This window comes from Gopherus flavomarginatus, chromosome 1 (assembly GCF_025201925.1).
Source record: "Gopherus flavomarginatus isolate rGopFla2 chromosome 1, rGopFla2.mat.asm, whole genome shotgun sequence".
Classification (NCBI taxonomy): Eukaryota; Metazoa; Chordata; order Testudines; family Testudinidae; genus Gopherus; species Gopherus flavomarginatus.
Window position 1 is genome coordinate 62378223 of NC_066617.1, and position 15847 is coordinate 62394069.

At 38.2% G+C, this 15847-nt stretch overlaps 1 protein-coding gene across 2 annotated transcripts in view; it reads right to left on the reverse strand.

The window, feature by feature from the left end:
* Positions 1-2292: 2292 nt before the first annotated feature.
* The window catches only part of LRIG3 (leucine rich repeats and immunoglobulin like domains 3), a 52804-nt gene continuing 39249 nt past the window's right edge, over positions 2293-15847 (reverse strand). For both annotated transcript variants that reach the window (XM_050923314.1, XM_050923322.1), the window contains 7 exons: positions 11357-11677; positions 10375-10656; positions 9391-9843; positions 9005-9163; positions 7858-8001; positions 7485-7775; positions 2293-2889 (listed from right to left, as the gene is read on the reverse strand). In XM_050923314.1, the coding sequence (XP_050779271.1) occupies positions 2642-2889; positions 7485-7775; positions 7858-8001; positions 9005-9163; positions 9391-9843; positions 10375-10656; positions 11357-11677 (1898 nt within the window). In that variant the 3' untranslated portion in view covers positions 2293-2641. The remainder of the gene's footprint in view (positions 2890-7484; positions 7776-7857; positions 8002-9004; positions 9164-9390; positions 9844-10374; positions 10657-11356; positions 11678-15847) is intronic.

Sequence of the window (15847 nt, forward strand, 5' to 3'; positions counted from 1 at the left end):
GGACTAGCAATTAGATATGCATTATTTTGAAAGAAACTGAAATCCTGCCCTGAATGGCAGTATTCACTTTCTCAAATGAAAACAAACTCAATCGCTGCCATTTGATTAGTGAGGAGAAGCAAATTTTCCAAAGCTCCTCCAAATCAATCCAGAACCTAAGTGGGTAATAAAAACAGGCAGAATCTCAGAATGAACACTGCATCTGCAGACACTGAATGCCCAGTTTGGTTATACCTCCAACATTAAAACGATTAAAAATTGTATCTTGCAATTTATAAAAATGTCAATATATCATCTGACATTTCACTACACCACCGTAAGTACAGTCAACTTCCTAGACATTAAAACTCATCTATCATTGCAAGAACAAAGACAAGAATTTTTATTCCTATGTCAGTGATATTTAAGTTACCCAGAGGGGAGGGGAAAAAAGAAGAAAAGACACCACAAATATGGATACCTGTATTTTTAGGATACCATTTGAAATATCTTTACATCAGATGGGAAGCATTAAAATGTGGGCTTGGACGCAATAATGAGTTCTATGTTATTGCAGAATTGAGGCATTCATATATTCTAACAGTTTAATTCATAAAAATATTTGAAGTAGTGGAGAAGGAAAGGAATATTGTCTTTTTCTCATTTTGTACATACAAAAGCATGCTTCCAAAGACTGTTTTTAGTCACAGCCTTTTAACTTGGACTTTTAAACATAACATTTTATTTTGTAATGAACAGCATTAAAAATGGTTTGTTTTTTTACTTTCTTTCTCTAGATATTTGGGAAATGATGTCTGCTCAGAGATCTAAGTTATGACACCTGGAGAAAAACTAGAGAAGCGAAAAAAACTATTGACTTAGTGAATGAATCTATTTTAAGATTTTAAGCATTATTGACTTAGAGATTTGTGCTTTACTCAGGAAAAAATAATATATTTAAAAATGCAGTTAATTATCAAATACCCATACCAAAGTCTGTCACCACGTCACCACATCTGGCTGCAATGAAGGCAAATTAAGAATCAGATTCAGAAAATCTGGCAATATGATAAACTAAAGCATGCAAAATCCATTCTCTACATTCAGACCACCAGTGATTAAGGATGGATTAACTTCCTGTCTCTAATACTGGCGCCTAAATTAAAGGAGGAAAATTACTCTGCAATCTGCGTACCAGGTTTCTGGCTACAAACAAAAAGCCCTTAACTCAGCTACTTTAGGCACGGAAGCCTTTTGCTCTAGAAGTATCCTCTGAAAACTGTCTATGATGTGCTGGTCTAACAGCTGCTTTCAATTTAGTTTAAAAGTAGGTTTGACAACTATATAAATTTGCACCTTCAAAGTGAGCAGTTTTGAAAACCTAAGTCCTGTAATAGTAAAACTTGTAGAGGCACATTGTTTTAATACAATGCTGACAAGAGGATTCACAGCTTTTTAAAATACTGGACATCTGTATCAAGGAAAACAAAAGGGAGAATTCTCATTCAGTCTTAATTACCGTCACATAGTACGTGTCTTTCTTTGGCTTAGGGCAGCTAATAACATTGGGCTCAATTTAAATTTAATCTAGCAAGAATTCAAACTTATAAAACTGTTTGAGTGAGGAATGAAGTACAGTTCACATTTATCTATATGGAGGAGACAGTAGAAAAAAATGGAAAAGCAGCAGAAGGTAAACCAAGGAAGAATTATCTTACACATTGGTTACCTTATTAACGCTCGGTGTGGAAGTGATTGGGGGAGTAGCCGAGAAAACACAGGGGAAAACACAGAATCTGGAAATTTGGGAAATATTTAATATTCAAGGCATTTATTTAGAGGAGAATGATACTACCAGGTAAACATCTAGGATGGATTTTTTTTTTTCCCCACACTAAGTTGCTTACTGTGTATTTGAGTGTCCACTCTGCATATCCACCATTAGAGGTGTACATTAAAGTTATTTGTATACACACATGGCTAGACAGCTGACTAGACAGCCAGTCTTGTGTGCATGTGGGACAATTTGGGGAAGCTGTATAACCAGAACTACTTCTAAGGGCAGCAGATATCTAATATGGTGAATCCATATGCTCTACATTTTAGACAAACTGATGAGATATGGGCCAGAGGGTTATATGCACAACATACATTTCCAATTTCTATCAACATACCTCCACCTTGCATTCTTCATACTCTACTGTGTCTCAAGACCACAAGGCAGCATATTTTATTAAAAATGATGTGCAAATAAGATGCATGGTACCTGCGACCAGCATGGAACGTCCATTCATAAAAAAGTACAGATATTGGTACAAGTTTAGGATGCTTTAGTACTCATTTCAATAAAATGAAGTCTGACAGGAAATATACATGGTATTATTTACATCATTAATTTACAAGAGATACCATTTGCATAAAACAAAGCTATAAAATAATTAGAAATATAGTACTTCTCTAAGGAATGTATTCCCTGTATAAAATATTATAACACTTTGGCAATTACGTTTTATCTGTATAAAAATGTATCCATTCTTTCTGATATCATAGCTCCATTAAAAACATGGATTCCCCCTGCCCCTTTTAAATAAAGCTCCACATTGAGGTAGTATGTTAAAAAATTTTCTTTGGTTCCATCAATCAACAGCCATTCCAAAAGCAGCTATGTGTTCAGGTCATAAGACTGGAAAGTAGGAGTCCTAAAGTTTTCAAAGGCCTGTTTGTAAGTACAAATGCTGTTTTCCTCATGAGAAACTGTCCTGTCCTTTCCATCTTCCTCTGCCTCTGAGTCAAAGTCCAATGAGGCTTGAGGATTATTATTATGGAAGGTTTTTGGTTGACAACTTGCTGGCAGCCTACAGCTCGAAAAAGAGTCTAGTTGAGGCCTCCATAGAGACTTTCCAAATGTTCCTGCAAGACAGAAATTTGTAAAGAAAGAAATGTTGGTGTTAACCACTCTATGTCTTACCAAGGGCTGTATACAAGAATACAAGCCAAGGACAGACACAGCTCAAGTTCTCTGAAATGAAATTTGGCTTTATTTCTAAGCCATACTATTATTCCTCACCCAAAAGAGGAAAAAAAAAAGTCCTTTATACTCATATGTACCCATTTAAAACTCTTAGCTGAGATGTTAAAAGTGTTTTCAAAGTAAATTACTTGGTTGATAGCCATTCAGAACAACCTACCCCCTTTAATTTCCTTGTTTAAGTTTTCATGAATTTCCTTATTCTCAAACACAAAATACAAACAAGTCAGATAGACATTCTAATGCATAACCAAGAACAATCTCTTCAACATGCTTTTTGGATTAGTGTACTCTGAAAAGGGACTCAAACATTTGCTCTGTTTAGCTAGGCTGATATTAAGATCTGTTTATAAAACCCTTTTAAAAAAAAAATAAATTACACACCCTGCAATCTGAATGCCAGACAGACAGTGTCTTTCTGACTTGTGTCACGCATCAGTAACAAAGATCCTGCCAGTGAAATTCTGCCTTCATTTATACCCCATTTGCGCTCAGCTGGCTAGCACAGTACTCGAGTAACCCAAGTACAATTTGGCATTCAAATGAATCTTCATTAAACAATTCTGTTGGTGCACTAGCCAGAAAATAATAAATTTTCTCTTCTCCCTTTTCCATGTGGAGGCTCCACAGCTAACACCATTACACTGAAAATCCTCACTTTTTTCATAGACAGAAAATGTAATTAGATATGACTGACACATGGCATAGATATGTTGATTAAGGTACCATACTTACACATACCACCCCACAAAACGTGGCTGGCACACATTTTGAAACACTAGATGTTGTTAATGATTTGATTCTAAAATTGTTTATTGTGCTAGAAGATTCATACTTCTCTGGCATTGTATCCCATTGACAAAAATTGACAATCACAGGTTTAAAGTGAAACTGTATTTGAGGGGAAAATATAAATGACTTTATGGGGTTTCATATTTGCATCAATGTGCAGATCAGTTTTGTTTACCGTAATATGAAAGATGTTCTTCATAGCATCAATCTGGCTTCTGAAAAAAATCAAGCAGTGAACCTTTTGGTTCATACATCAACCATGAAGCTAATGCCAACTGTCTTCAGCGGGGTTGAACAGACATGATTGGACAGAATTTGAAGACAATGGTGCTACAAAAGTGACTCTACAATCGGAAATTAGAAACAAATCACCACACCTTCCACTTCTCCAAGATCAACTGACTAAGGACTGAGTGGCTAGGCAGCAGTTCTGAAGAAAAGGACCTAGGGGTTACAGTGGATGAGAAGCTGGATATGAGTCAACAGTGTGCCCCTGTTGCCAAGAAGGCTAATGGCATTTTGGGCTGTATAAGTAGGGGCATTGCCAGCAGATCGAGGGACGTGATCATTCCCCTCTATTCGGCATTGATTAGGCCTCATTTGGAGTACTGTGTCCAGTTTTGGGACCCACACTACAAGGAGGATGTGGAAAAATTGGAAAGAGTGCAGCGGAGGGCAACAAAAATGATTGGGGGCTGGAGCACATGACTTATCAGGAGAGGCTAAGGGAACTAGGATTGTTTAGTCCGCAGAAGAAAAGAATAAGGAGGGATCTGATAGCTGCTTTCAACTACCTGAAAGGGGGTTCTAAAGAGGATGGATCTAGACTATTGTCAGTGGTAGCTGATGACAGAACAAGGAGTAATGGTCTCAAACTGCAGTGGGGGAGGTTTAGGTTGGATATTAGGAAAAAAAACTTTTTGACTAGGAGGGTGGTGAAGCACTGGAGTGAGTTATCTAGGGAGGTGGTGGAATCTCCTTCCTTAGAGGTTTTTAAGGTCAGGCTTGACAATGCCCTGGCTGGGATGATTTAATTGGGAATTGGTCCTGCTTTGAGCAGGGGGTTGGACTAGATGACCTCCTGAGGTTCCTAAACCCTTCGGAGCAGTGATTGTCTCACTGTAGGTTTGTACAGCGCCTAGCACAATGGTGCTCCAGTCTGGCTGAAGTCTCTAGATATAAAATCTATATCATCATCAAGTACCAGCAGAAGGGAGGATATCAGCTATCCCCCAGCCCTGAGGTTGCATTGACTCCTAGGTACAGTTTTTTGCCATGAAACTGATCCCCCTTTAAGGCAGACAGTAGCCAGCTGGTGAAGCCCTATTCGCATGTTTCCCCCACAGCAGTAGTGGTAGGGTGCCTCTGCCCACGTCTCCTGGTAACAGCAAGGTTTTATAGTCTGTACCTCTGCTTCTGCCGGAGGCAAACTACACTACCTTTACCCACAAAAAAGAAGGCTGAGTGGGTGGGAGAGAGAGATAAAGAGTCAAAGAACTTAGACAGGAACATTCTTCACTCCTTCCTGTGGTTTTTCCTACAGGAGGGGGCAACCTGGGCCTTACGCATTCTATTGATTCATAAGCCAGGATATAACCCAGCCTCTTATCTCATAGCTGTGTTCCGCATTCAGATACCACAGTGCCAAAAACCATATAAACAAGAAATGTAGTGGGGTTCTAATTTAAACCAATCTCACAAAAGAAAATGTAGGTCATGAACCCAGGTGTCCTCCTCTAGGAGTTAAATGTGTGTGCCTTAAAGGAATTAAACCTTAAAACTCTTTTGTGATTCATTAGAGCAATGACCTCTATAGCACGCTTAAAGCTTGCAGTGCTGTTTTTCTGTATTTAAATATATTCTAAAATTTGTGGAAATATGCAAACTATATTCAGATAAAAGATAAAACCAACCAATACAAAGGTGCATGAACAAAGAAGAAGAATTTGTACAAGTGAACAGATTATCAGTCTAGGTAAAACAAAGATACTTTGTTAACCAATAAGCTACATGCTCAGTGGAATTGGTTGTTGATTCAAGACTTATCTTCTCTAGAAAGACCTACGGAATGGAACACCATAACTACTAGAGAAGGAGTCAGAAATATAACATTCCAGCAGGCGGAAGGGAAGGAGGAAAAGGAGAAGCTCCTAGCCATACCTGGATTTAATAAGTTATGCTGTGTAGACCTTTAAAAACATATGGCGGGTTTGAAGTGGGGTTGCAATCAGTTGCATTTTACTGAAGAAGGGTTTATTTTAAGTCATTCCCAACAAACTCAGGTCTTCTGGGAAGCAACTGAGTGCTGCATGCAGTGTGCTTTTTAGGACCATCTTGTATTACAGTTTGAACTGTTCCTACATGATTGTGTTCTACTTTATGGGGGAGGGTTACCTCAGCTACCACAGGAACTAAAAAACAATGGGGGGTGATTAAGATGAGTAACTGAAACTCCAGAGATGTTCTATCCCCTGGGGTGGTTTGTAGATACTAGTTCATGCTGGGGTTTCCAGAGGCTAGGAAACAAAGGAAGAGCTTTTGATCTAAAAGGATGAGCCTAAACTGATTTATGGCTTCTTTCTGACGCAGCAAATGGACAAAGTGAGAAAGACACTAGCCTACTAGGGCCCTATAAGACTGGTGCGTGATTCCTGGTATGCTAAGTGTGTGTTTAAATCTGTTTATTGTTGTGGGGTTGTGTTGGGGTTTTTTTTGTTTTTGTTTTTTTTCCTTTTTTGGTAATGCTTTTATCTTAAGAAAAAGTGTGCTTGCTTAGATAGACTGGGTGATAGCTTGTAACCTTTGGCAATACACTTTTCATAGCTGTTGAAAAGAAAGCAAAAGCACAGGCACTAGTATTTAAGCAGACTGGCTTGTGGGGGATATCATAGTGTAAGACAGGGAGATGTGCAGTCTTAAAACTCCAGTCAGGAGGGAGAGACACGTGGGTCTTCACCCAAGAGAGGTGACAGCTGGGAGCAGAAAACCTTACGTGTGCGCCCTTGAGGGACCATGGAGGGGGAATACAGATGCAGTTACCCAGAAACTGATGCTATCAACTAAGCAATGCATGCAGAAGTTATCTTTTACTATACAAGAGGAATCTTTTATAATGCACTGAATATATATTTTTTTAAATCCACCCCTGCCCCCAACAAAAATCAAGAAACTAAAGGTTTGTTCATAACTTCACCATATAGTCACACTGCTTTTTTTTTTTCTCATTCGAGCCCCTTGAGCGTTGGTACACTGTCTATTCAAAGGCCTTGTCAGAGTACCTTGTGTGAATATGAAGTGCCCTGCATGCTTCTGGCATGACACAAATAATGGAGGAAAAGAGGTAATACTAAAGTTAGCTTTCACAAACTAAGGTCTTGCTTACATGGGAAAGTTTCACTGATTAAATTGCCAAAATTTTCAAACAGTATATATTTTATAAACTGTAGTATCCCACTGCACTCAGTGGCAATTGCATGTGATCAGTGTCTCTGAAAAAAAGTCAGGCTACTTATGTGACCAGCTTTTAGTTAGGTTTCTCACAATATGTAACAATCATATAAGCAATCACTGAGTACAACCCTGAACTACTGCTCTGACAAAAGGATAAATATGTACATGCAAGTCATAAGGGACGGGTATACAAATGATGTTTGCAGCTTTAAGAAATGCAGTAGCTGAAACATACCCATGAAAGTGCTACTAGTGGTAATAGAGGATGATTCCTGATTTCTGTTCAAATCAAAGATGTCTGAGTTTAGACTCAAGCTTTTCACTCCAATTCCTTCATTTGGCATGTAAGTAGAGTTAAGCAATTTGTTACTTGCAGCTTGCATTCCAATGCTGCCAATATACTGGTCAAAGGGATCTTCTGGTGAATGTGATAATGTTCCAAGTGAATACGGATAACGTTCCTTTTTCTTTAAGTAACTAGAGTCACAGGGGTCCATGCACACTGTTCTTTGGTCAGGACTGCAGCCTTATTAAAAAGAAGAAATCAGTATTACTAGGAATCTGATATGGCAAAACTGAAACAGAACTAAAATATTTATTTGACTTACTTGTATGGTATGCTTCAAAAGCGTCAGAGCCATAAGCATTCCCTTTTAAATATACAGTCCCTGAAGTCCCCAAATAGTGGCATAAGAATGGATCTGTAACCACCTCCAGGTCTGTTTCACTGCCATTATCTAGATGACAAATGCCTTAAAAATAAAGACACAATGTATCAGCTAACAGACTCCTTTTTTCTAGGCTTCATCCTACACAGTGGAGTTTTGTTCTTCTGCAAATAAAGAAACTACAGCGATGAAACCTGCACTGGAATTTTAAGCACACTTTTCCTGGAGCGGCAGGAGTTTTCAAGAGTTTAGTTAAACAGCTTTATAAGGCTGCTACAGCCTAGCCCTAACCCTCTCCAGAATGGCGATGTCAAGATTTCTCAGTATGTCACCACTCTGCTGGCCTACTTATCTTCTAGGAGTATACAATAAATACTAGGAGAGCGAGGATTTTATAATCAACAAACAAACAAACATGCAATGAGTTCATTTGCAACAAAAGATTCTGCTCTGAATACTGAAGCCATGGTCCAAATAATGGCTACAAGTCATAAAGTGTTACAAAGTAGATTACTGCTCTAAAACATCATGATCATGTTGAGGTGCTTTCACAAACTAAGGCCTTGCTTACACAGGAATGTTTCATTGGTTAAATCATATAGTAAAACAATATAACGCCCTCTGTGGACACTTATTCCTGTATAAGACTGCTTTTGAGAGTAGGGGAGGGGCATAGCTTAAGTTATAATCCCAAGAGACATAACAAAAAGGGTACTCTTACACTGGTAGAGTTCATGTGTAGACTTAATCTTTTTCTGGTGTAAGTATGATCAATTTAAATTCACACCTGAGGTTATACTGAAGAAGCTTCCCTAAGTAGATAAGGCCATATGCCAAGTGGTTCAGTAAAACCAAGGTTTCTGTTATCAGCACAAACATTTCTGATTCCTGTATTGTATAGTAAAATCTCAGCTTCAAATATTATTGTAATGTGATGAAGCAATCAGTAAGTCAGTCACAGGGCCTACATGGCAATCAACAAAGTTGCTTCACTGGTGTCATTACAATTCATTACATTAGTTAAGAAGACAGTGTCTGATTTCAAGTAACCAAAAACAGTGCCAAGTTTTATATTTAAAGTATTTACCATTACTATCTCTCTGCTGTAAAAAATATCCCCCCATTGAAGAAGTTATGAACTGATGATGACTTCCATTTTCTGATGACCCATACCCGTCCTGCCTTTCAGCTAATGTTCCCTGGGATGACAGGTAACTTGGAATGTCAGCAGGCAAGTTTGTCTCATCTGTGATTTAAGAGACGGAGAAAAAAAAACACACATAAACCCATCAGTATATTTTAGGTTTCTTTGAAATATTTTTAAACCAGCCAGCAACATGCTGAAGGCAACAAATGATTCACCTTTCTGAATTTGAGTCAAAACACACAAATGTTTCTGGAAGAAAGTTACTGCAGGACAACCACAAACACACTTGACTACTCCTTAACGCTGCCAAGCTGCAGTTTACACACCTGTATTTGTGATGCTGCAATCTTCATTTCTTCTCCTTGTGTGGTATATGATGACCACCCACACAAGGGAAGTGCCCACCACACAGCAAACCACCGCTATGATCACTACGCCAACTGTGGCCCATCCGTCATCATCCAACGATGGAGCAATGTTTTGAGGAGAATCACAGGTGGGAGTAGGAATTACATTTAGACGAATGTTGCCTCTCTCTGTTCCAAGCGTATTAGACATTTCACAAGTGTATTTCCCAGCATCTTCAATATCTGTGTCCACAATAATCAGTAACTGGTTGCCTGCCGCAAAGAAGTGCCTTTCTGTTACCACCAATGGGCTGTCATCCTTAGTCCAGTTCAACCGAGGCGGAGGGCTACCACCAGCAATGCACTGCAAGACTGCAGTTTCACCTTTTGTTACTGTTCGGTCTAGCAAGGGCCGCAAAAATGATGGTGTTTCTGCAAAAAAAAATAAATTCTAAATTACCTTTACAAGAAAGCATAGGTGGTTCCAACTCTCACATCAACCCAACCCACAGAAAAAAAAACAAATGAGTTTAACTCTGAATAAAAAAAACAAACCCTTTTTCCTTTTTTCTATCAAAACTAAACTTTTCAGAAAAAAATCCCAGAAACCTGCTCCTTTCTTTGTGTATACTAAATAATTTTTACTTTAAACTATGCATTTAAATGGAAAATGTAACTATTTATTAGTAACAATGATTGTGTATTAAAACTTATAAGTGGCTAACCAGTGGCCACTGCTTAACGAATGATGACTTCAGGAAATGCATTACCACAGAACTAAGCTGAAAAGACATTTTTCAGCTAAATACTTGCCTCCAAAAGCGCTCACTAGTAGCGAATTGATACATCTTCCTATTACTTAATAATATGTGTTTTAGGGCTTAACATCTAAAAGTATGGAAAAACTTATCACACCACTTCAATAGAAAAGACTTACATCATAATATATTGAGAGTTTCTCACCTAGTACTGTCAGTGTTGCATTAGCTGAAATGCTCCCAGCAGTGTTTTGAGCTGTACAGCTATAAACTCCAGTGTCCTCAATTTTTACATCAACAATAAAGAATACATCATCTTCTGGCATGACATGCATACGTCTCTTGCGTGCTGCAGGAAAGTCTGTGCCACCATCTTTCTGCCAAGCAATCTGCGGTACTGGATGACCAACTGCAGCACATTCTAATCGTGCCGTTGCCCCAGCACGAATGCTTAGGTCCATGGGCATCTTTGTAAATGATGGCAGCACTAAAGCAAAAACAAAACAAAAAGTTTAACCAGATACAACACATGATCTTAGCCAAAAGGCCGACTATAAGTAGGTTTGTTTCCAATCTTGGGACAAATTATTTTTCCTCCTTCGCATTATATTTTCTCAATTTCAGTACATCCAACTCCAACAAGTGTAAAACTTATACCAGTTTCAACAACAGCGATGTGCAAGGCTTTGCCGATAGAATCTGGTGCATGAAGCTCTGGAGAAAAAACCTCACAAGACCTAAACTTATATCTGGTGAGAAGATGGGCTTATGTTTAAATCAGGCAACATGGGTTTCCATCCTAATTCAGGAAGTCTGTGGCCGTGGTCACCTCTGCTAAGTCACAGTCTGCCTACCTCTGTAGAGAAGGTTGTTGTCCCCTGTGAGAGGCGAACAGTTGTTCTTCCCTTCTCCTATCCTTTCCTTAGTCTATTTAGATTGCAAGCTCTTAGGGATTGTTTCTTAACTGTGTTTGTACAGCACCTCACACAATAGTGACAGATTCTTGTTGGGCCCATAAATGCAACTTTAACAATAAACAGATTTTGGAAGCAACATGCTTTCATGAGCTGAAATTAGATTATAAAGCATTTTCTAAAAATAATGCCATGGGAAAAGAAAAGTATATATTATATTTTGCTTTACAATGATTTCCTCTTCATATGCACAGGTAAAAAAAGGATGCTTACTGTTAACTGTAAGCTTGGCTTTGACAGAGTAGGATGAACCAAAGTGATTTGAAATAACACACTGGTATTTTCCCTCATTGCTGAATTCAACATTGCGTAGCCGAAGTATGGTAGTGTATTCCATCACTTCACCACCCCGTGCCCGGAGATGTGCATAATTCTCCATTTCAGCATCATGCAGTAATTCATTGTCCTTTTTCCATGCAAACGTCATAGGGGAATCACTGCTGCTGGCTGCTGAACATACGAAACTCAAATTGGAGCCTTTGATTGCTGACTGGGTTTCTGGCTGGACAGTGATCTGTGGTTTAGGAAAATCATCTGTAAAGATGGGAAAGGGGAAAAAATTGTGACACTGAGGAAGAGAGGCAAATACCCGGGTCCCCAGGACGCAAAGATTTTGTAAGCTTTGTTTTATAGGTTTGAGAGAAGAGTCAGACAAGTATTTATAAAGCAGAGGTACAGTGGTTTAGTTTTAGATTTCATTTATCTCCAGGCATTTAAAGATGTCATATTTATGAGTTTACTGTGCTAAGCCATCTCTTAGTGAAGAGAAAGGACATCTAAAGCAGACTATGTGCTGTTTATATATAAGAGGAGAGAACTACAGTTTAACATCTGTAAAAGCTACTTTGACTGTCAGTTACAAAGCCAAGACTCCTTTTTTCTGCACCTTAAGGCTGCAATAAGCTTTTCTTCACTAAAACATGGTTCTTTCTGCCACCAGAGATTGTCAGGCACAGTCCAGGGTTCTCCCCCAACCTGCACACAGAAGTTGTGGTTCCAGTGATTTGTAGTCCTTTGCTCCAATTTTCAAATGCAGCAGTGCTGAAAATCTGTTAAGCATACTATACAACGATCAAGTGTGGGGGTTTTTTATGATGGGGAAGCCCCTAACAATTGCATTTTGTTGGATTCCATGTTTCTTGTCCTTCAATTATTTACAAGTAAAAATGTGTTCTACAGCAAGTCCTTCAAATGCAACCTGGGATCTGAGAGTCCTGCTGGGTTATTTCTTTCTTGTGCATCATACCTGTATTAAGTTCCACAAGCCAAATTATGTCCTTGGTGATATCTATGTCACCACACTGCCATCAGAGGTTTTGCAGTGGTATAAATTTACTGAAACATACTAAACATTTATACTGATAATGTGAGAGGTGGAATAGTATCCAGCTGATTCTCTTTCAGCTGTGCTGTCTATGCTCTGCTAACAGACGTTAAAAGTATTAAAAACATTTGTTTGGGGGAGGGGAGGCACTAAAATAAGCAGATGTGATACAATATACAAAAAGGAACTGATCTGTTGAGTAGGATTCTGCCATTTTCACATAGCCCATTTTCAGAGTAGAACCACACTTTAAAATAAAATCGTGAAGGATATTTCTCATCATCTTGTTCAAGTCATTAACTTCAGCACTTGAGTTACAAGCAATGGAAAAAGAGACAATTATTAAGCGGGCTGTATTTGGTTACAAAAATCACTATAGTAAGACTACTGTATAATTAAGCAGTTAATACAGATCACTTAGGCACCTATTTTCAATTGCTAACAGTTTTCTCAAAAGCTAACTTTTGGCCTGAAATTATTCATGCTTTGTTTTATCTTGAAAGGTATAATTTTAGAAAGTGTGAAATACATTAATTTGGCCATTTTTGAGCTACACTATTATGGACCACTCATCTCATGTGTCCATCCCATTAACAAATTTTAAATGTTTTTCCTCTGAGTTGTTTTCAAAATTCCAACTTGGCACTGAAGATTTAAAATTAATTTACGAAGCGTTCATCATTCTGAAGTTAAAGAAAATAACTTGTTGTGTAAGAAGCATTTCTCCAGATGTCCAATCATTCTATTTGAAATACACAAAAGAAGAAAGAAGCACACATTGATAGAATACTAAACACTGCAGAAATGCACCTTCTCCCACTGAGATGTTAAATTAACAAATATGCTACCGAGCCAAACAAGGTGGCCTCTATTCAATTTGGAAATTGTATTCTGGGAAAGAACTCTGCAACAATAAATCTTTCCTTTTAGTTTGTCACCAGAAATTCATACTATTTTTAGAAAATAATAATACCACAGAACAGATAACAGACATATACACGCCATAAATTACAGGGGCCACAATGTTTTGCAACTTTAGGCTTACGGGCTGGATATTGAGTGTAGGTCAACGGTACAAATGCATTTCCATTTCAACAGCCTCAATCACCAACTCCATTGGACAAGCCCACCAACACCACTGGCCTTGCCCTCTAAGTTAACATGTCATCTGTGTGCTTTCACATGATGATGCGGGACAGCAACGTACTAAGAGATTCATTTTTTTGTCCTTGCTTCTTTTTCCTGGTCTAATAAAGACCAATTTTATCAACCTTGTAGGCACAGTAAAAAAAAACAAAAACTTCTGTTTAGCAAGACTTTTTTATCTGACACATCGAGGTGTCTCTTTATTCTTCTTATAAATAATGTCTTGTGCAGTTAATATCTGTTATGTTAATTTTGTGTCTTTTTATGAACACATACGTAGAGACATTGTGATTGCTGCATTTTAAAGATTTAACTGGCACACACCGCTTCATTTATTCAAAAGGATTGCTTTTCCTATTTCAAAATTTACTTTTCTTGTTAAACTTATTCTAGTACTAATTTCCTTTTAGGTTTTCCCCTTTTAGGGGAAAGGGCTATTGTGCTTATTTTAAAGGTTCTGAAATCGATCACAGCTGGCATCAAGCTATAACTACTGATAAAAATTACCTTTAATTAAATGTAACCTGTCACTTAAATTAGCCTCTCTACTAGATTATTGGAGGCTAGCTAATGTAATTCTGATTATTAAAAAGGGCTCCAGAGGTGATTGTGGCAATTACCAGCCAGTAAGCCTAACTTCAGTACCGAAAATTAGCTGAAAGTACAGTAAAGAATGGAATTATCAGAAACACAGAAGAACAAGGGGAAGAATCAACATGGTTTTTGTAAAGGGAAATCACGCCTCGCCAATCTGTTGGAATTCTTTGAGCATGTCAGCAAACATAGACAAGGGTGATCCAGTGGATATAATGTACTTGGACTTTCAGAAAACCTTTGACAAAAGTCCTACACCAAAGGTTCTGAAGTGAAGTAGGGAGTCGTGGGATAAAAAGGAAGGTCCTCTTATGGATCAATAACTGGTTAAAAGGTAGGAAACCAAGGATAGGAATAAATGCTCAGTTTTCAAAATGGAGTGTGGCAAATACTAGTGATCTCCAAGAACCTGTACTGGGATCTGAGCTGTTCAATCCATTCATAAATGATCTGAAAACAGGGTGAACAGTGAGGTGGCAAAGTTTGCAGACGATACAAAATTACTCAAGACAGTTAAGTCCACAGCAGAATGCAAAGAGTTACAAAGGGATCCCACTAAACTAGGTGACTGGGCAACAAAATGGTAGATGAAATTCAACTTGATAAATGCAAAGCAATTCACACTGGAACACAATCCCATCTATACATTCAAAATGATAGGTTCAAAATTAGCTGTTACCACTCAAGAAAATTCTTGGAGTCATAGTAAACAGTTGTCTAAAAACAAATTTCTCATTGCGCAGTGAAAGTCAAAAAAGGTAACAGAATGTTAGGAACAAGCCAGACAATAAGACAGAAAATAGCATAATGCCACTATGTAAATGTCTGGTATGCCCACACCTTGAATAGCACATGCAGTCCTGGTTGTCCTATATATATTGTATATGAAAAGGTACAGAGAAGGGTAACCAAAATGATTAGGGCTATGGAACAGCTTCCATATGAAGAGAGATTGAAGACACTGGGACTGTTCAGTTTAGAGACAACTAAGGAGCAATATAATAGAGGTCTCATCATGAATGGTGTGGAGAATGTGAAGAAGGAAGTGTTATTTATCCCTTCACAGCTGATGAAATACAGAGTTTGAAACAAACATAAGGAAATATTTCTTCATACAACACGCAGTCAACTTGTGGAACTCATTACCAGGTGATGTTCTGAAGGCCAAAAGTAAAACTGGGTTCAAAAAAGAATTTCGTAAGTTCATGAGGGTAAGTCCAATAATGGCTATTAGCCAAGCTAGCTAGTGATGCAACCATAAGCTCTGGGTGTCCCTAAGACACTGACTGTCAGAAACTGGGACTGGATGACAGGGGATGATCACTCAGTAATTGCCCCCGTTCTACTTATTCCCTCTGGGGCACCTGGCATTGGCTACTGTTGGAAGACAGGATACTGGGCTAGATGGACCTTTGGTTTAACCCACTGTGCTCATTCTTATGTTATGTTCTTAATAGATAGTGCTATTTTCAGATGTCAAATTCCTCGCTGGTTTTCCAAAATGATTTTCTGATAATTATGGTATGTTCTTCATTAGCTGTCTATTAATTTGTTTACTTTCTGTTCTGCCCACATCAGCTTTAGAAGTTTATACATTAGCTACTCTTAATTTAAAATTGAAATATTAAAACACTTGTATA